The sequence below is a fragment of the Odocoileus virginianus genome, chromosome 10 (assembly GCF_023699985.2).
Source record: "Odocoileus virginianus isolate 20LAN1187 ecotype Illinois chromosome 10, Ovbor_1.2, whole genome shotgun sequence".
NCBI classification, from domain to species: domain Eukaryota; kingdom Metazoa; phylum Chordata; class Mammalia; order Artiodactyla; family Cervidae; genus Odocoileus; species Odocoileus virginianus.
The window spans coordinates 27551999-27573597 of NC_069683.1; the positions used below are offsets into that span (position 1 = coordinate 27551999).

General features: G+C 49.6%; 1 protein-coding gene across 10 annotated transcripts in view; it reads right to left on the reverse strand.

Moving 5' to 3' along the window:
- Positions 1-870: 870 nt before the first annotated feature.
- SLCO2B1 (solute carrier organic anion transporter family member 2B1) overlaps positions 871-21599 on the reverse strand; it is a 60578-nt gene continuing 39849 nt past the window's right edge. For 5 of the 10 annotated variants that reach the window (XM_070473242.1, XM_070473241.1, XM_070473237.1 and 2 more), the window contains exons 9-15: positions 21069-21426; positions 18655-18820; positions 13741-13904; positions 12515-12579; positions 12052-12172; positions 10857-11033; positions 8902-8977 (exon numbers count right to left, since the gene is read on the reverse strand). In XM_070473242.1, the coding sequence (XP_070329343.1) occupies positions 8917-8977; positions 10857-11033; positions 12052-12172; positions 12515-12579; positions 13741-13904; positions 18655-18820; positions 21069-21426 (1112 nt within the window). In that variant the 3' untranslated portion in view covers positions 8902-8916. Of the gene's footprint in view, positions 7432-8493; positions 8978-9226; positions 11034-12051; positions 12173-12514; positions 12580-13740; positions 13905-18654; positions 18821-21068; positions 21427-21599 lie in introns of those variants that run through there. The other 5 variants (XM_070473240.1, XM_070473239.1, XR_011489934.1 and 2 more) reach the window with 4 other exon arrangements.

The window sequence follows — 21599 nt, forward strand, 5'->3', positions numbered from 1 at the left end:
AGAGAAAATATCCCTTCTTAAGACTAGAGTCCTGAACTGGGGGTTTAAAGAAATAGAAAGAGAAGGGAGCACCCTGAACCCCTTGATTTCAGGAAGTTGCCTCCAGCATGAGGGCAAAAGCTCAGTCCTTGGTCTTTGGGGATTCCCCATATTAAGGGGAGATGTATCTTCTGCTTTTATAAAGTCCTCAGTCTATGGCAGAGAAATGAACTTACCTTTGGGAATTTATTAATCTGGTGGAGAAACATCATTCTGCCTTTAACTCAAGCTCAAGTATGATATAAGAGAGGCATAGACCATGCCTATATGGAGCCTCCAGTCTGATGGGGAAGACATTGTCTTGCTCTAGAAAACTCTGTTTGGTTGAAGAGACACTCTTAATTTATGGGGGAGTCTCAATTGTAATAAGAGAGACAAGATAACAGATAAGACATGCTCTATAATCAACCAAAGATGTCAGATCTTCACGTTTGTGATTAAGGTTTTTGGTGCTAGATAATCAGTGTCAATCAAATAAGGCTTTCTGGTAGAGGTGAGTTTGAGTTGAAACTAAAAGCAAGGGACTTGAGCCCTTAGTATTACAATCATGCCTTTTCATTCTTTTATATTCCTTTTGGAATAAGAATAAGCCTGGGCACAGAGAAGGTTCTTATTTAATGAACAATCACCAGCAGATAGAGAGTGGATATACCTGCTTTGTGGGTGTGGAGACTGCAGAGTGCAGCTGAGGTAGGAATCAGGGAGGAGGGTCAGTTGGAATAGAGAGCCCAAGACTGGGTGGGGGACAGCAGTGAGATGGTAATGTGGGCAGAGAGGTAGCTCAATGTGTGTCCAAGCCAGTGAAGCACTACATACAGAGCAACTCCTTCATGCTTTTGGAGCTGGTAAGAGACACTTTATTGAATCTGGGATCATTAAAGCTAGAGACTATTAAATTACAAAATCATAGACTGTGCAGTTTCTAGAGTCACACAATCATGGCAAGTTAGAATATTAAAATCATAACATGTTAGCAGGGGAGAATTACAGTGTGTTGAAATTATAGAACTGTGGCATATTAAAGCCAAAGGGCCAACAATCCATATCAGAGCATCTTAAAATCCAAGAATCTCAGTGTCAAAAAGGAAAAGAAATAGCAATTTATTGACTCTATCTGTATCAGTTATGGTGCTGTGAGTATTAGAGTATACTAGAGTATATGATCCCATTTAATTCCTACCCCAAGTTTTAAGCCATTCAACTCCATTCCTACTCAATGCAGTACTTCTGACAAATGTTTATCAAGCACAGCCTTGTGTCAATTTCATGACAGGGGCATCATTGCCTCTCTGCATACCTCAACCCCCAGCTGAATGGAAGCTAAGTAGCTCTACCTTATATAAGCTGCCTCCCTGTAGTGTCCCCACATTAGTCCAGTTCATGTTCTTTGAGCTACACTAAGTCTAATCTTCCACTCACATGACAGCTTTTCAGATGGCTAAAGACAGTCCTTATTTCTTTCTTGTCTAGGATAAGCGGGTTTGTTCATCATGTATCTAGAAATGGGACAGCAAGTCAAAGAATATTTGAGCTAGAAAGGCCCTTAGAGGTCATCTTGTCCAGAGACTTCCTTTTACTGCAAAGCAGTATAGCATTATGGTTAGGAGCCGGGTCTTTAGACAAGAGAGATGAGCCTGAATTCAGAATCCAAAGATCCAGCACTAACTTGCTCTGTAACCTTGGGCAAGTTACCTAAAATCCCTGAGCCTCAGTCTGCTTATCTAAAAAATAAAGACAATAATAATATTGACATAGCACTGTTGATGGGAGGATTGAATGAGATAATGCAAGGGAAGCTCTTAGCAGAGTGCTTGGCACACAACAAGCAGTCAATAAATATTAGCTATGATTATTGGAGGCCCATAGGGGCAGGGATTTGTTGAAGATCACAGAGCAACTCAGAGACAGAACTGGGGTTAGACCAAGGACTCCTGCCTCCCAGCCAAGGACCCTTTCATGTACCACAGTTTCACTCTACCTTCCTGGGAAAAAGGAAACTCAGAGGGGACTGGAATTCTTTGTTCTCAGTTATAATGCAAGTAAGAGAAAGCCTGGTGGTTTATGAGAGCCACAACTACTGAAGCCTGTGTGCCCTAGAGCCTATGCTCTGCGACAAGAGAAGCCACTGCAAAATAAGCCCACACACCACCACTAGGAAACAGCCCCCTCTCATTGCAACTAGAAAAAAGTCCACTTGCAGCAATGAAGGCCTAGCACAGCCAAAAATAAAGAAATAAATAAAATTAAAAAAAAAAAAAACCCAACACCAAAAAGCCAAATGTCTATGGCACACCACCTAAAATTATTCTGAATGCTCCCATGACTAGGCTTACTACACTTTTGGAAATACTGAGACATATATTGAAAAGAATGTATATTTTAAACTTTCTCTGTTGAGGTAACTATCAAATCCATAAATGAGCATGGAGGACAGGGCAAGGTATTGTGTCTCCTTAAAGTAGTCTCTGTACTGTTTTATCATCAAGCTCCTATAACTTTCTGTCCATCCTCACTTGACCATGCCTTCTAACCCTGTGTGCACTCCTCCAGGTAACAGAGGCCATCATATTAACACACTTCAGTCCCAACACTATTGATCACATGAATCTTAGCTGAAGAGTTCAGGACATGCATTCCCCACTATACTGGACGGCACATCAGCCCAACTGGAAATTTAAATATTTTCACTATATTGCTTTGTCAAAAATTTCACTCAGGTGTCATGTAACCAGCCACCCTTCCTCTCTGATGTATTTATTCCTTTCTTTCTCATATCTCTCAAAATTCCTTTCTCAGATAAGAGGATGTCTCAGGTTTTCTTATGTCACCCACTCTAATCTCCTATCACACCCCTGTCTCCACACAGTAGGGACTCCAGTTAGTTTAAAATTCTCTTTTAGTACTTATACATTTTTCACAATTTAAATATATTTTCCTCCAGGATCAAAAGGGCTTCCCAGGTGGCGCTAGTGGTAAAGAATCCACCTGCCAATGAAGGAGATACAAGAGACGTGGGTTCGATCCCTAGGATGGGAAGATCTCCTGGGGTAGGAAATGGCAACTTGCTCCAATATTCTTGCCTGGAAAATTCCATGAAAAGAGGAGCCTGGCGGGCCAAAGAGAGTTGGACACAGCTGAGCACGCAGAACATACAACCTCAAAACAAACAAACAAAAAACAACTGGTAGGGGACTTCCCTGGTGGTGCAGTGGACAAGAATCTGCCTGCCAATGCAGGGGACTGCATGGATCATGGACTGTAGGACTGTGATGATCCTACATGCCACGGAGCAACTAAGCTCATGTGCCGCAACTACTGAGCCTGTGCTCCACAACAAGAGAAGCCACCTCAATGAGAAGCCCAAGCACCACAGGAAAGAGTAGCCCCCTCTCACCACAACTAGAGAAAGCCCATGTGCAAAGCAACAAAAACCCAGAACTGCACCCCCCCTCCAAAAAAAAACCAAAACTTATGGCTTAAAGTTTTTATTTCCTTAACAAGGAAACCAGAGGGACATGGAGTCAGGATTGGTCTGGCTATTCAACCATGTCTCTGATGACCCAGGCTTTTTCCATTCTATGCCTTGAGAGAGAGGTTCCCCTTGTGATCACAAAGTGGCTGATGTGGCACCAAGCATCGTGACCTCCCAAGCAGGAAGAAAGGGCACAGAAATGAAAAGGATCTTCTCTCATGCCTCTCTCTTATCCAAGAGGGGCACTTTCCAAGAAGACCATCCCCTCACGTCTCACTGACCAAAATAAAGTCACATGTTTATTCTTAGACTACTTTACTGGCAAAGAGGAAGGCATCTCCATGAATGGCTTGGATCACCCTGTGGCTGGGCACCTTGCTATTGGAAAGAGGAAAAGGGGATTGGCTGTTGGAAGGCAACCAACAGAGCATGCCACACTCACCCTCTGTCTCCTCCCTGAAGCCTCCCTTCTCAGCTCCACCTCCGCCCAGTGGCTTTTCTTTACTTCCACCCCTTTGTCCTGTGGATCCTCTTCCATCATGTAATTGAACATTGCCCAGTTCATGTCACAGTCTACTTTGCCAAGCTTTTCATCTTTTCATGTCCAAATCTTGTCTCCTCGGCTAGTCTGTGAGCACTGGGAGAATAATAGCAGCTACTAATGAATAAGTACCTATTGGGTGCCAGGCCCTGTTTTGACACTTGTGGTAGCTTGTTTCCAACAGCTCCCAAAGATCCACACACCTCCTGATATCCACACCTGTGTGTGCTTCTGTCTCACACTGTGCCAAGTTTAGTCTGTGTGACCAAAAGAGTATGATAAAAGTAATGGTATGTCACTTCCAAGATTAGATTATGAAGGATACCGTGGCTTCCATCTTGGCAGATTCTCTTTTTTGGCTCATTCATTTAGTGAAAGTTAGCCCCGGGTCATGAGCAGTCTCATGGAGGCTCTTGTGTAAAATGGAACTGAAATTTTTGACCAACTGCCAGCAAAGAATGGAGACCTGACAACAATCACAGAGGGAGCTTGGAAGTGGATTTTCCAATCCTGGTTGAGCCTTCTGATGACTGCACCCCTGGCTGACACTTGCCTGCAACCCCATGAGACATTCTGAGCCAGAATCTCTCAATTCTGAGTTCTTGAGCCTCAGAAATTGTATGTTGTGCTGTGCTCAGCCATTCAGTCCTGTCTGACTCTTTGTAGCCCCATGGACTGTAGTCCGTTAGGCTCCTCTGCCCTTGGAATTTTCTAGGCAAGAACACTGGAGTGGGTTGCCATTTCCTCTTTCAGAAATTGTGTGAGATAATACATATTTGTTGTTTTAAGCTGCTAAGTTCAGGGATAATTTGTTACTCAGCAATAGTTAACTGCTACAGAGCTACACTATCACGTTAAACCCTCATCACAACTCTTTGAAACATAGGATCTTTCTCTCCCAATTTTCCGATGAGAAAGCCAAGGCTGAGATGAATGCAGTTGACTTCCCACACCTGGAAAGTGATGAGCTGGGATTTGTCCTCATGTCTATTGGATTCCAAAGCAGAGGGAACTTGATTCTGTTTTCCCAGCTGGAATGTCTCCAGCTTCAAGGTGAAGGTTCCAGTCACATCAGTTAGCAGCTACTACATCTGTTGTGTGTGCGTGAGTCAGGGACAAGTAGGTTTATTAGAAAAAACACTAGGGCATAAGAGGGGGATATCTGAGCAACCTTGGACCAGTTCCTGCCTTGGTTTCTCTAGCCACTGTGTGGAGATGATGGTTTTTGTTCTACATTCCTCACCAGGCAGCTCTGAGGATCAGTGTGAAGGGGCTTTGTAAAATGTAGTGCTGTGTGGTGCTGTGATCATGGAGAGGCTCTCACAGTCTGCAGGGGAGACGGCTCTGCAAGGTCACCTCTGTACACAGGCCAGTGCTCCCTCTCTTCTTCCACCTGAGTCTAGGTTCAGGAGACAGAGAAAACTGAGAGCAGTTGAGGATCCCAACCAACTTCTCCAGCATCATCCCTTCACCATGATCTCTCTCTTAGACTATACTGTAGTCCTGCTGAACTAGTGGAAATTACCCAAGCTTGACAGGAACTCTCTGTATTTTGAGCTTTTATCTGTGTAGTTTCTTCTCCCTGGACACTGTTCCCAATTTCTCCACCCGGTATGTTCCTACTCATCTTTTAAGAATCATCTTAGGTGTCCAAACTTCTAGGATGCTGCTGTTGACCTGGTTCAAGGCTTCCTACATCTCCTCTTCATTAGAACACCAGTCTCCTGCCTGAGCTCTTGGCATCCAGCTTCTTGTTTCCATTCAAAGCCCCCATGGCGCAGCCTGCAGTCTTTCTAAAGCACAAATCTTGTCATGTCACTCCCTGCTTAAAATAACCAGTCAATTGACTGATCCATCAATCAATGCTTCAAGGGCTCCTCTTTGCCCTCAGGAAGACATCCAAAGCCTTCAGCTGGAACTCAAGGCTTGGTCCCCACAGGTATCTCCAGCTTTGGCTCTCCTCTCTCTCCTGATGGCCCTGCACATGTAGTACATCCCAACCACACCACTCTTGAACCATATCTCAAACACCCTTTGCTCTGTTTTTTGTTTTTTTTTTTATAAAAATGTGATTTTTATTTATTTATGTTGTGCCAGGTCTTCATTGCTACATGGGCTTTTCTCTAGTTGCTGGAGCAGGGGCTACTCTTCGTTTCAGTCCGTGGGCTTCTCTTGTTGCAGAGTATAGGTGCTAGGTGCACGGGCTTCAGTAGTTGCGGCACATGGACTCAGTTGTTATGGCTCACCTACCCTAGCACACAAGCTCAGTTGGTGTAGTGCATGGGCTTAGTTGCTCTGAGACATGTGGGATCTTCCCAGACCAGGGATGGAACCTGTGTCATCTGTATTGGCAGTTGAATTCTTTACCCCTGAGCCACCAGGGAAGCCCACACCTTGCTCTCTTATTTGTTCCTATCTTTGCTCTTCCCACAGTTTCTCATGCCCATTCACATATTCTCTACCTGGGGATTTCCTGCCTAATCTTCAAGGCCAGCTCTAACTTAACCTTTTCTGGGAAGCCTTCCATGGTGGCTCCAGGGAGAATCCATAGCATCCCCTTCTCCCCTCTCCGAAATGACTACTCATGCTTTTGTTACTATTTGTCAGCTTATCTGCTTATACTGGGAGTTTCCCATCCTGGCCCCAAGGCAGCATCCCCAGCAGGGCCAGGACAGGGGTGTAGAGCAGCCATATAAATTGTTGGTTGGTTGGGTGGTTGAATAAATGAATGAATGAATGGTCAATGGATCCATATTTGAACCATCACTTCTTGGCCAGCGCCAGAACTGTTTCCAGCATTAGCCCATTTTATAGCAAAAGGGAAACAGAAGGAAGGGAATGCTGGAACTGCTCAAAGGGAGAAAGGAAATCAATAAAAATGTAAATCTGGTTGAGAAAAGCTGTCCCAGGCTGGCTGTGGGGAGAGATAAGACTGGGCTGGCTGAGCCCTGGCTGACAGTGGAAGAGAGATTAGGGGACAGGCAGAGCGGCAGCCGGGGCAGGGCAGAGGGAACGTGTCTCCCTCAGTGTGCCTCCTCCCTCTGTCTTCACTGTCCACTCCCTCTGCCATGTGCTCCCTAAATTCCTTCAGGGACAGGAGAAGGGGAGGGAAACTTACAAATATTGATCATCAGGTGTACTGTCTGTGAATGGGCATATTACCATTATTTTGACTTCATACTTTTTTAAGGTACGAGAAGTAGGAAGAATCAACCTCACTTTACAGGTGAAGAGACCGAGAGGCAGAGAAGTTAAATCTTGCTCAGGGTCACACCAGGAGTCAGCGGCAGAGTCCAGATTTGAACTGACTCTAAAATTCTGTTCTTTTTTCTCCACTCCACTGGAGGTCTACAGCCAGGCTTTAGATGATCCCCAACCTCTGAAATCAGATGCACAATTGTGTATAAGTCTGTGTGCATCTTTAATGGGGCATCTATATTTTTTACCTGATTCCCTAAGGTGGTAGTCACCCACTCCCGTTGTTTATAAGATGCTGCGTCCCTGGAGATGGTGGCCTTTGAGTTGGAAGTTTGGGCAGGACTTCAGGAGGCAAGATTGAGAGACTAATAGTGGAGTGGGATGTGAACAATGCAAGCTGGGCAGAGGGAAGAGTACATGTGGGGGTTCTGGGGGGGAAAGAATTCAACACATCCAAGGAATGACAGGAGTGCTGTAGGTTCTTGCTCCTTGGTTATTTGTGCTCCAATCATGGTTTCTGAGGGCGATCTGCCTGCCCTGCAGTTTCTCAGGATGGATCTATGGCCCAAAGGAACTCCAGACCAGGAATCAGTATGTCCAATCGGGTTCCAGTGCTGTTCTCAGCTGGTTTTACCACCATAGAATCTAGCAGGAGACTATACACCTTCTCTTCCAACTCCCAGGGACAGGGTGAGAAGGTCACTAACAGGTGCAACTGCTCATGGCTTTTCATTGGCCAGAAGCCTTGTCAGGGAAGAGGGCTGCTCCCTGTATCTGGGAAGTCTGCTGGGCCTTAGCTGTTCCACCCCTGGCTCTCAGCCCCACGTGTCTCTTGTGATTTACTCCTGGAGTCTCCTCATCCTGACCAGCCTGGATGATTTTAAACACAACTTTGAATCTCAGCTCAACCCAGAGATGGACTCAGCATGAAGCTAAGGCTACTTGAGCATCAGGGCCTCTACCCAGGCCCAGGGAGAGGCCTCTGCAATACATCCCTGTTGTCAAGTTCTCGGGAAATTTGTAAAGGTTGACACTTTCACCACAATGGGTCAAGATTGCTAGTTCTTTCCACTCCAACTTCCCTTGTATCCCAGCTTCCCTTTACGTAAGGTCGTTGGCATGGGCATTTCTGGAATATGGCTAAGGGGGAGTGGAGTTGGAGATCAATTTAACTTGGGTTGGTTGGAATATATTTATGTGGTTATCAGTCACCTCCACAAAGAGATAAATCATTGCTAGCTACCTCTGTATAGAGAATGCCTTCTAGGACTCCTCCTATCCACAGTCCAACTCATTTGGCATTGTGACATCAAAGTGTTAAATTCAGAGATCATCTGGTGACATGAATATGTTTTCTGCTGCCTCACCCTGGAAATATATGGACAATAGAGGAGAAACAGGTTTGAAATCTACAGAACCAGAAGCTAGTCTGTAGAAAATATTTCCAATCATTAGGGGGGAAATTTTGGAAGTGTGCACAACAGATAGTAAAAAAATCTTAGGCTATTTTTCTGAATTGTGAGATATATTGTTTTGACTTCTTTTTTAATTCTAAGTAAACATTCACCTTCTTACCTAATTTTGTATTCTTTTGCTTAAAGAGAACTTCCCGAGTTGTATAAGCTCCAGTTCTCACAAAATTGAAGTCTAATCCTGGCTCCAGCACTTACTTTGTGTAATCTTTGTCAAGTTGCTTATCCTTTCTGAACCATTTCCTCTTCTGTAAACTGTGAATGACAATTTGGGCAGGTAAGGACTTGGAAAACCTTGTGACCTTATTCCACTTGAAAATGTTACTAGGGAAAGTAGCCCAGCCAAATGAAAATGAGACCAGACTATATGGAGCGGGGAAGATGTACTATACAAGAAATAATGGTAAGCAATGAATCCAGTAAAACTTAAATCTAAATAACTGGAAATAATGTGGCTGCAAACTGTAATGCAGTTTGTAAGAAAGATTTCTGTAATAGAAGAGACACTGTGCAAGAACAAATTTATTGATAAGCTATATTTATGATTCCAGATTATTTCTGCAAAACGTGGGAAACAAGAGGGAAGGAGGAGGAATACGAACATAGAAACAGCCTCATCTTGTTGGATGAGACTTTGAAATTCCTGGCACTGATAAATACAGGCTCAGATATTTGTTAAACATTTAAAGGTATCAACCAGTAGAATAAAAATGAGAATTAGGACGTTTGTATCTCCTTCTTCTTTCATATGGGATAGCCCAAAGCCCTGCCACTGAGAGCTGCACAGAAGGCCAGAGCTTCTGGCTAAACCCCCAGCTTCTCCCCTGGCCCCCAGCACAGGGCTGGGCTTGGGTTTGGGAAGCTCCTGCTGATGACTCCCTGTCTCCTGTCTCCCAAGGTTGCATATGGGTGGCGACAGAACAGGCTGGGAGCAGGTTATGAAATTCTCTCCCCTTCCCAGGAAGATAATCAAGCCAGATAAGACCTGGCCAGAAAACCAGACAAGGCCTGACACAGACAAGAGCCTGTTTGTTCAGACCCAAGCAGCCCACAGACCCACTTATTACATAGAATCAGGCATTATTGCTCCTGGATCACAGGGCTGGGCATCACAAAGAACAGGTTCTTATGCCAACCCAGGCATCACAGAGAACCAGATGTTATCCCAATATGTGGGTGTCACAGAATGAGACATTGTCTACACAATCCCAGCTGACACAGGATCAGGCACTGGGGAGGAAATGGTGAAATTAAGATTCTCGTCACAGAAGTCACAGTGGTGGGCCCAAGTCAAACATATGAAATCTTGGTGATACGTGAATACCTGTGAGTCTGTGATGAGTGGGTTTGGTCTTCGAAATTAGAAAATGCCCAAGAGTGGGGCCTGGATCCCCCTCACCACCAGGCAGAGAATAGGCTTCACCCAGACTCTGACACCTTGAGGACAAGGGCTGGGATTTCCTGAGTCCAGAGAGGAGGCTCCCTGCTTAGCGAAGGCCCTTGGGGCCTTCATCAGGCTTCCTGAAGGCCCTGCATATCCTGGATGTCCTGAGTGCCTCCCCGGTGCTCAGGACTCTGCCTCCAGGGGGCGCCAAATAGACACATCTCAGTAGAGGCTGTACTGGCCCAACATTCAGGCTGAGTGGGGCTGGGGAGGAGACCTGAGTTGGATGTCCTGGCCACATAGATGGTCCCAGCTGGAAGAGGCCTGAAAGCTGACAAGTTCATTTCCACCTGACCGAGATGGAGGCTGAGGTTCAGATGGAGGCTGAGGCTCCAGGTGAGCAGCGGAGAGGGGTCAGGACCCAGTGTGTGTGGGAGCCTGGCCTACGATTGTCCACTTCTCCATCCTAGGGCCCTGGGGGGAAAGATATGCGGTCCTTTCACCCAGAAAAGTCTGTTTTCAGGTCAGCCTGTGTGGCTGAGGGAGAAAGGCGGAAGACCCTCATGCTCCAGGAGGGGTCAACACAACAAACCCCCAAGGAACTCTTTGGTTCAGATGAACAAACACAGGCCCAGAGAGGGTCAGTGGCTTGCTTGAAGCCACACAGCAAGTTAGTTGAAGACTCACAATTGGAAAACAGGGTTCCCAATACCCAACTCTTGGCTAGGATGGGGCCCTGGGACAGCTCACACTCTGGATTCCTCAGGCTCCTTCTTTGCCTCTGATGCTAACAGCTGCTGCTGCAGGCCAGGGTTTGGTATGGTCGCCTTGGTCCTCTCCTCTTTGTCCTGCTGCCTTAGGATGGCCAAAATCAAGGCAAAGCAGGCCAGGGAGCCTATCTTGAAGAAGAACTGGAGGCCGATGAACCTGGGAAAGAGTGAGGAACCCTTGAACTCAGGACCTCCCCATTTAAAGCCTGGATGTGCTGGGGCTAGGAGTATAGTCGGGTGAGCAGTCATCACCCATTATGCAGTGGAGACACTGAGGCCTTAACAGGGAGTGGCCTCCAGCCTCAGGCAGTGGATCTTGTCACCATGGCTTTGGCTGGGGAGACAGGGGAGCCCCTGAAGTTGACGCCCATAGGAGTCCTTCCTTGGAAGGGAGGAAAGGCTCTGAAAAGGGAGCCCTGGGTTGGAGGAGAAGCCTGGGCATCTCCCCTGCCCTGTCCTGACGGCCTCATGGCCTAGCTGGCCCTGCCTCTCTCTGGGTCTTTCTAAGGGCTCAAGGGGCCTGTTAGTTGCAACTTTGGATCACCTCGACTGCCACAAGAAAAGGAGGATTCCTGCTTCTCTGTCTAATTCACCAAGGCTCTTCTTGGAGTTTGCCTCCTCTAGGAAGCCCTCCTGGAACCATGCACTCCTCAGAGCTGAAAGTGAACAGCTCCCTGCTTCCAGATCTGCTAGTAAGTCCCTCTCCTCAACAGTCCATCGATCCCAGGGCCAGCAGCCTCTCTGGTTCAGGTTCCTTTAGGCTCCCCATTATTTAGATGGGAAGACTGAGTCCCAAAAAAGGTAGGTCTCACAATGAGGGAGACAGAGCTGGGCCTGGATCCTAGGCCTTCTGTGTCCGAGAAATAGCCATCTTCCTACCCTATGCCAACTTCCTGCCTTTCTCACCACTGCTTGACTTCCCTTAGTCTCCCCTCACTCAGCCCAGCTTTGCTAGTTATCAGCTGTGTGACTTTGGACCACTTACTTAAATCTCACTTTATTCATCCATCCAAAGAGGAGACAATATCTAGCTGGCAAGCCTGGGGATTAGCACTGGATAGAGCCTGTGTCACCTTGCAGGTGGGTGTTAGTGGACCTCCCTTCCCTGATGGGACCCCAAGAATATTTCTAGCAGTTTCCCTATAGCCCCCTGGCAGCTGGCCCCCAGGTCTCACCGGTTTCGAAGGAGGTCGTGGTCATAGTAGCGGCAGACGGCCCGACGCCCACAGCTCTGGGCCCAGTACACACAGGTGGTGTCGATGGCACTGCCGTGGATCACGGGGCTGGGCATCCAGGCTGAAGGAGGAGGTGCTCAGGGGGCAGTGGAACCTTGGCATCCCTGTACCCCTCACCCCGCCCCATCCCCGGCACTGAAGCGCTGGGCTCTGAGCCACTGGGAGCCTCTTGGCCCATTGGCTCCTCAGCCTTCAAGCCCACCCCTCACCCTCGTGTTGGATGCTGTTTCCTGATAGACTGTTTAGCTGCTTGTGCACCCATGTCCAGGGTACCTAGGTCAGATTTGGAGCCCTGCGGACCGGTGAAGCCTAAGGTCAGGGGCTGGTTCCCACTCATCCCTGTGCCCCCCAGGCCTGGCACACAGCAGGTATCTGGACCAGTGATCCCCAGCATGTTCTTTACCCAAAACTCTCATGAGCATGAACTGAATCCCCACAGCCAGAGTCTTGTCTTCTTTCTTCACTCCCCTAACAAGCAGGGACAGGGGAACATGAGGATTGAGAGGGCTCCAGCCTTCAAGGGGTTCTCACCATCCCCCTCTCCCCCACCGCCCAGCATCAGCCTGCCCCCAGTCCGCGGTCCTTGGGGGGTAGGGCACAGGCTCCACACTCCCTTCAACCTATAGAGCCTGGTCCCAGCTACACCCACTGGCCATCAGGGCCCTGTGCTGACCTACCTATGTGTCACAGCACCCCTCTCTTCCCACCCCCTGGTCCCACCAAATTCTCCCCTTCCTTCTACAAAAATTGGCAAAACTTGGAGCTGGTTTAACTGGCTGGAAGTTAAACATGGTTTAACTTCCCTGATCACTATGATACCTCTGCCTGGGTGGCCCTGGTGACCACTGACTGCTCTTAGTAATCCCAGAGTGCTTGCTATGTTTCAGTTATTCTCTAGTGTGCCCACCCCCCACCATGTCACCACCATGTAGTAGTAAGTATAGTATTATGCCCATTTTACAGATAAAGAGGCTGACAGATATTTAGACATGTTGAGTGACTTGGCCAAGATCCCACAGCTGATGGGTGTCAAGAGTCAGAATTTGTGCAGTACCTTGACTGCATTAACTCCTCTTGGGCTGCCTGCTGGGGCATCTGATTCCTCTACTTTTGCCCTTGCAGCCAACCTGATTGATGGATCTACCTGCCTTCTACTATTGTAAGTCATCCCTCTTCTAATTTTCTAGAAAAGAAATAGGGAATAACATAATCCCAGCCTAATGAAAATTTGGAAATATCCTGCTGTGAGGTCCTCTTATTCCAGCCTCCACCTCAGGAGGTGCTGACTCTGGCCTCAAGTGACAATTTGTCAGTCCCAGCAGGTATCCTCAGGACAATGGCCAGGAAGATCTTGGACCAAGAGGGAGTGCACAGTACAGGCTGGGTCCACAGTGGGCACTTAATCCCCTCAACACTTGCTCCTGACTTTCTCTGAGCCTCAGTTCTCCTGTCTATAAGATGGGGAGAAAACTTCATCTCAGCAGCTGCCATGAGGATGATGATATGCCAGCCTGATCTGCTGCAGGGGCCCGGGATACCTTCTTCAAACCCGTCCCTCAGGATTCCCTGTCCTGCCTGTGGTTAGGGACCTCTTGGTATCCCCCAGTTCTGGCACACCCCTGCTTTCACCTTAGGATGAGCATGAAGGAGGGTGTGTGGGTGACACTGGCCAGCGCGGCACCCAGGCTGATCAGGATCATGAAGGGAAGCACCAGGTGGCTGCAGGCCGAGTCGCAGGAGCCGGCTGGCACGGGGCCGCCCCCCGCCACGCAGCTGCAGTTGGTGTAGAAGACCTAGGGTGGGGAGGGAGGGAAGAAGAGGCTTCAGGAACCTCTAAGGACAAGCAGCTGGCCAAAGCGTGAGGCTCCAGGAGGCTTGCGAGAGAGCCACGGACACCAACGACAGCGAACTGGGACAGACCTGGCTGGATGCTGGGACTTCTGACCCACTGGCTGAGTCAGGATAGCTTGAGTGCCAGACAGTATCTGGACACAGGCTGTCTGCACACAGGTGGGTGGAGGCTGTGGGGAGAGGGGGCATGGAGAAGAGAAAAGGGAGAAAGAGCCAGAAGAGAGTCACCCTCAACACAGCACACAGACACACACACACGCGCGTTCACTACACACTCACATGTATGTGCTCACACACTCTCACAGACATACATATAATCACACACTCACTACCTGTACACACATACCTTCACACCTACGGACACTCACACCCCACACACACGCTCATGCACTTACACACACTCACACACCACGTACGCTCACTCATTTTTTTCACCCGGCAATGTTAAGAATGTTTGAAATTCCTGATGGTCTGTGCGAAAGACTAAAGCAGCAAAGAGTATTTGGGGGGAAGGAACTCAGATTTTCCAATCCAGTGTCCACCTCTCTGCCTTCCTGAGGTCTTCCCGGGCACTGGATGCTAGAGTGGATTCTCAAGGAGAGATTCAAGGACAGGATGGAGAGAGAGGCAGACATCACAGGGGGAGTCTTGGATCAGAAGGTTAGGGAGGACCAAGGAAGCCTTCACCAAAGAGAGGAGTTGGGTTTGGCTCTTGAGGAAAGAATAGGAGTTCACCAAGAGGAAAACTGGAGTGAGTAGAGAGAGTGCCAAATATAAAATTACAGTGGCATGAAAGAAGCCAGAAAATCTTTCCTTGTGCAGGAGCAGAGCGCATGTACGCGAAGGCAGAGGGGAGGCCCTCGGGGTGGGAGGACAGTGTGTGCTGGGGCCACACTGAAGAGCCTTGGACACAAAAGGGAACCTGACTACTGTTTCCAGAAGAGGGTGGGCTACGTGCCCTGTCAGCCATCCTGCTGACAGTGATTTAAAACACTGGATAAAATATTGAAAGCAATGTTCCAAAAGCATCCATAGGTTGGAAAAAAGGAAAAAAACCCTCAGGTTCAGAACTAAGTGAGGCGAACCCAGGGAGGCGAGAGGAGTCCTGACAGGTTTTGGCCACCAGGTGTTTGCAGAACCCTGTACGATGGAATGCAGCTTTCCGGGGTTTGGGGGCTATAGGGCCAGAGGACGAGTCCTGGCCCTCCCTCCAGTCAGGTGAGAAGCCTAATAGGAGATGCGCGGAAAACTGGGACCCCACCAAAGGCTGAAGAATGAGGAAAAGCAGACAGCTTTCTAAAGTGCAAGGAAGTGTCCTCAGGCTGGTGTGAGGTGCATTTGATTCCATCCTTCATTCCCACCCCCAGGTGGCCTGGAAAACCCCCAGTTCTTTCAGAATTGGTCTACACCACCTTGGGCGCCTGAAGGCAGCAAAGCTGAGCCAAGAAGACCTGGCTTTGCTCCTCTCCCCTGTAGATCAGAGTTTCCCAACCAGTGTGTCCCAGAGGCCCTTGGCCTCAGCCAAGAGACGGGTGAGCAGGGACACCAGCAGCCCTCAGGATGACCTGGTGAGCTCTGGGTAGAGAGAACCCTCTGGGCCTTTCACCTCAGGCTGTGGCAGCTGTAGCCTCTTCCTAGTGTGGAAAGGACTGGGAAGCCCTGACGTGGATGCCCAGAGCCACAGGGAGATTTTAAGCATGGGAGAGCAGGACCTGATAGCACACAAGCTGCTCTGCTGATTCAAGAGGGTGGACCTGATCCAGGGGGCAGGTGAAGAGGCAGGAGGGAGGGAGAGTGGGAAGGAGAAAAGGGTTTTGATTCAAGAGATACTGCTTTGGCCAGAATGTTCATTCGGGTTTTTCCCAAACATACATCATATGGGAAAACCTGAACAAACCTTTTGGCCAACCCTATATTTAGGAGTTGGAATTAGGGCAAGGTAACACACACACACACACACACACACACACACACACAGGAACAGAGAAAGGAGAGATTGGAGACCTAGGATTCCAGCTTGGGTGACTGGGTGCTCCATCTGTTGCATGACAAGGCTATGCTGGCCACATATGGGTCCCCCCTGAGCACACACCATTTGGACCTTCACTACACTGAGCAACCCACTGGGTTGCAGATAAAACAGAGGGACAGGTAAGTGGAGAAATATATGAAGGCCAGGTTACTGGAAGTGAACAATCCTGTTCTGAGAGGCAGAACGTTGCCAGGAGGGATGAAAAAGCTATAGGCCTTTCTCTTGGGGTTCTCCCAGCCCTTTATTCATATTCAACTAATTCCACAGCAGGAAGTTCTTCTTATGAATGGCTTCAATCTCTCCAGTGGCTTCTGAGTCTTACTCCCTAGGGCCCCACCCCCTGAGTCCTAGATGCCACCAGCCATCCACGTCTCCGTTTTTCCTCTGGTCCTTTACTCATTCATAAATGGTTACTGAGTGGAGCTGTGATGGACACTGACTGATTCATCCATCCCTGGGCTGAGGAGCTCAAGTCGGCCTGAGGAGGCAGGCTCATCAGGAGACAACTCCAGGACTGCCCTGGCAATCCAGAGTGATCCCTGGTCCAGGAGGATTCCACATGCCACGATGTGGCTGGGCCTGTGTGCCACAGCTACAGAAGCCCATGCACACTAGAGCCTGTGCTCTGCAACAAGAGAAGCCACTGTAATGGGAAACCTGCATGCTGCAACTAGAGAAAGCCCGTGTGCAGCACCGAGGACCCAGCACAACCAAAAATAAATAAAGCAATTAAGTTTTAAAAAAGAGAAACAATTCCAGGCCAGTGTGACAGTTCCTGAGTGTCAACCAGGACTCAGTTGCACCCTCCCCCAAATGCCATCCCTAACACCACCTCTGAGGGTGCTCTGCAGAGGGAGCTGGGCTTGGAGGGCCAGAGCCCTTGGTTCTAGTCCCAGCTCTGGCATTAAAACTTTGGGCAATGCCTTGTCCTTTCCTGGGCCTCCATTTCCCATCTGTATAATGGGCATAACAGAAGTGTGTATCACTGCATCCTTAAAATTTCTCAGGCTGAGTGCTTTTCATGGATCATGTCACGTGGCTCTTCACTTAATAAATGTATATAGATGAATTCTGCACAGTGCCTGGTGTATAGCAGGCACTCAGTACTCTCACCCCCACTTTGCAGGAAACGGAGGCACAGATTAAACCATTTGCCGAAGGTAACAGAGCCAGCTTGAAGCAGAACAGGAGTCTGAACCAGATAGCCTGGCCTCAGTGCTCATAGCCCCATATCTGCAGGAGTTCACAGTCACCTTGGGGATCCTGCCCCAGCCGCCAGGGCCTGGGGACCTCTAGAAGGGTCTCAGGGAGATCAAACAAGGTCAGGACAGTGAGTGCTAGGACGCTCGAGAGCCTGGATTGCGATTATTCCAAATGCAAACAGTATACATAGCTCGGGAGGTGCCTGGCTGGCTTCTGAAGTACCATCAACCAGGTGCTTCACTCCATGCCAGCCTGTGGGGCCCAAGTCCTTCCCCATAGGGGTCTTGGGCTTAGAGGCTGTTGCCCAGCAGGATACAATGGCAGGGGTTCTGCATGATATGGGTGGGAACTCTGGAGAGAAGGAGGTGTCATAACAACCAGCCTGACACTGCCCATCCCACCACACACACACACATACTATACTCCAGCCCGGGGACCTAAGGAAGGTGAGTATTGTCCCCATCTGTCCTTCAGGGACAATGAGGAGAGAGGAGGGGAGGAGCCAGCTGGTCCTGGTGGTCTTCTAAGGTTCCCATAGAATGCACTGCAGTTAGTTATGCTGCCCACTCCTCCCCTTCTCCACCCCCCACCCCCACCCCTGGAGCTCCTTGAGAGCAGGGCCTCTTGGCTCTGGGTCAGTCCTCAGCCCCCAGCACAGGACCTGGCACAAAGGTGGGGCTCCACAAAGGTTTGTTGACTGACTGATTGACTAACTGAATGGGCTCATTGCTCCAGCCTCCCCACTCACCTCCCCACCTCCTGGTCTGCATTGTACTCACCTTCCTCCACACTATGGCCTCAAAGGTGATCAAACACAGGTCTGACCTTGTCACTCCCCTGCTCAAAACCCATCCAAGTCTCCCCACTGCTCTCCAGACAAAGTCCCTACTCATGGTCCTTCCCTATTTGAGGCCCTTCCTTGTCTGGGCCTTGCTTTCCCTCCATGAAATCTTAGGCTTCTGCCCCAATTGTATGTGCATGTGTGTGTGTATATGTGCCTGCATGTCATGTGCTGTGCCCTCCCTGCCAGGCAAGTCCTTCCCTAGTTTGCCTGCTCACCCTTGAAGATCCAGCACAAATGCCATGTCCCATGAAGCCTTCTGGGACCCTCCCAGGTGGGCTACATCTCCTTCCATCCTTGACTGTCCTTGTAGGGACCACTTCTGTCAGTCACCACCCCTGGAATTCCTGAGTTACTTCCTTCTGCACCTCCCCTGCCTGGACAGCTGGGACCAGATCTGATTCACCGCTGCACTCGGGGCCCTAGTACAAGACTGGCAATGAAGGCTTATTGAAGGAATAATATTCTGTATCTGCCAACAGGAGAAGACAGGTGAAAAACAGAAAGAAGAGCCAGAGAATGAGAACATTCAGAGGTGGAGGGTGTGACAGGCACACAGAGACAGGGAGAGCAGAGCCTGTGAAAGGCAGAGGGAGCAGCCGGAGGCCTGACCCACCTGGCTCTTGTCTGGAACCTCCTGGACTACCCGGCTTGTGCAGCCTGCATGGCAGGGCGTGATGTACTCCACACGAGTGCTGGAGTCACAGACAGGGTTAAAGTCGTCTGAGGGGCAGGAACAGGACTCCATGCAGCCTGGAAATAGCTCTAGGCCAGGCTGGGTGCTGGTGGGAGAGAAGGCCGGCATGGTTAGTCTGGTTCTCCCTCCCTCAGGCCAGGGCTACCTCAGCCCTGCAACCTCCCCTGAGAGCCATGGTCAGATTTCAGCTCTGCACAGAGGTTTTTACCATCAGAGTTGTTCCATGACATGCAGTGGTGAGCCCCTTGCCAAGGAAGCTGCAAGAGGCCTCCAATGGAGGAGTGGGAAACAGGGTATGGGCCAGAGGCTCTGAGACCCCTTCCAGCCCCAAGATCCTACAAGTCTTTGAGCTGCTTCTGTGAACATCTCTGTTCCTCAGTGACTCTCTTTTTAGGGGACATGAGATAAATTCTTCCCAGAATTTAGTCTCAGATGAAAAGTACCTTATCCAGCTTATCTCGATGAGCTGGATTGCTTCCTTTTCTGATAAAATTAGAACTATACGTGTGGGGTCCGGTCAGGGTACCTGAGTAGCTGTGAGGTCTCCGACCTGTTCCTGCCTCTCTCTGGCCTCAGTTTCTCTGCCACCTCTGTGGATTCCCTCTCCCTATTGCCATCCTGCAGTCTCACGACCTCCCTCTCCCTCTCACTACCCTGTTCACTGCCTAGGGCGTGTTTCAGTCCCATCTGACTCCCTTCGAGGGTCTGTTCCCAAGTCTCAGGAGATCCCCTGCTCTAGTCTGCCCAGGGCCAGGCACACAGGGACAGAAGATCAGAAGGGAGGGCACTCCTTGCTATCCTTGTCTGTGAAATGGGGATAATGGTAGGACCTCTCCCGGAGATCCCACGAGGGTTCAGTGAGATGGAATTTGGGAGCGTCTGAGCGTGTGGAAGACCCTCAGTTCTCGGCAGCTTCGGATACCGTTAGTAATGATGGAGTAGGAAAGTGAAAGTGAAAGTCACTCAGTCGTGTCCGACTCTTTGCGATCCCATGGACTATACAATCCTTGGAATTCTCCAGGCCAGAATACTGGAGTGGATAGATTTTCCCTTCTCCAGGGGATCTTCCTAACCCAGGTCTCCTGCATTGCAGGCAGATTCTTTACCAGCTGATCCACATGGGAAGCCCATGATGAAGTACAAGAAATTCTCAATTTGTTCAGTTGGTCCCCAAAGGCTTCTTCAATGAATTAGAACCCAAAGTTCAGTGAGTAACTTGCAAGAATATAGATGAGAATCTGAGTGAGATGAAATGTCGGGTCAAGGTGAGGGACTTCAGGAGAAGAGACAAATGGGGCATGTGAGGTAGGCTGACTTTTCCCCATTTGCTTTAAAAAAAAAACTGTGGTAAAATATTCATTTACTTTTTAATCTAAAAATGATTAAAAGGCCCTGGCTCCCTCCTCTGACCAGAGGCTTCATGAGGGCCTGGTTGAAGCCCCTCCTCCATGCCCAGAAGGAGGCTCTGCAGACCTTCGAGAAGAGAAGGGACAAGGAAAGAGGGGATAGGTTGACGAGGTGGGACCTGGGACAGGGTGGGCAAGAGCTGAGCATATCTGGACTGAGCCTCGCCCACAGTTACACAGAGGAAGCCCCAGGTGTGGAAAGTTGGCACGTGGATGGAGGGAGGAGAGGCCAAGGGAAAGGAGTGAACAGAGCACGTTGGGGGATGTTAGCTGGGTGTTGTGCCAGCCTAAGCCTGGAGTGGCTTCCCAGGAAAAATGCAATCATTCTGGAGAAGAGGCATCAATGGAACTTCCAACATCCTCTCCAAGATGGTTCCCAAGGGGAAAGAGTCTGTGTCCATGGGGGTTTAGGGGGCAGAAGGGGAAGGGAAAGAGGGATCAGAGGCTTTCCTCCTAGAGGGTAGAGACAGGTGCTGCCCCTCACATCTGGGAAAAAAACTGGTACTTTAGGGTCACAGGACAACAGGATTTTAGCTCCCAGCCTCTACGGACCAAGAATCTCCAAGGTCTCCAGTCCAACTCCCTTCCAGGGCATATGTCCCCTGGGCTGCGTTCCTGAGAAGGGCCTTCTTACATGTATCATCCACACAAGTGGCCTTGCCCTGCCTCAGCCTCCAGCCCTTCCCAGACCTGAGCGGTCCTGCCCACAAGTTCCACCCCTACCTGGTAGTGACTGAATACCTTCACTGAGCCTTTGAGGGAGAAGGCCCACTGCTCACAGCCGAACCAAGTGGGGAGAGGTGGGGAGATGTGAGGTGGGGGGTACTCCACTGCCCTGGCCACCCCCTGGCCTTTTCTGGGCCACCCCCTCCTATGCCCCTGGCACCCTCCTCCAGCTTATGCTCACTGGCTCTCAAACATACTCACCCAGGCTGGTGGCTGATGCCTGCAATCTGATGGGAAGAGCAGCCCATGAAGAAGAGGGGCGTGCTGAGGATCAGGCAGCACAGCGCCCCCAGCAGGCAAAGACTGCCACAGTGCATGGGGCCCAGGCGGAGGCGCTTGACCAGGATGCCCCCTACCACGATGCCCACGATGGCCAGCGGGATGGTGAGGCAGCCTATGAGCAGGTTGGCGTAGGATGCTGTGATGGAGAACTGGCGTTCCAGGAACTTGGGCAGGAAGGTGGCCATGCCTGCCGCCGTGGACGACATGCACACCTGGGACAGGACCACCAGCAGAAAGATGGGGTGGCGCAGGGTCCTCAGCAGCACCCTGGGGAAGACTGTTGGGGTGAGCGGGGGGACAGTCAGGGTGAGCTGGCCGTGCCACACGTTTCTATCCCATCCTGCCCTGCTCAGCTTGTTCCGTGTCTTCCATCCTGTCTCATTCCATTTAATTCTATTGCATTGAGTTTCATCCCATGACATTCCTTCCACTTACTTCTGTTTCATCTTT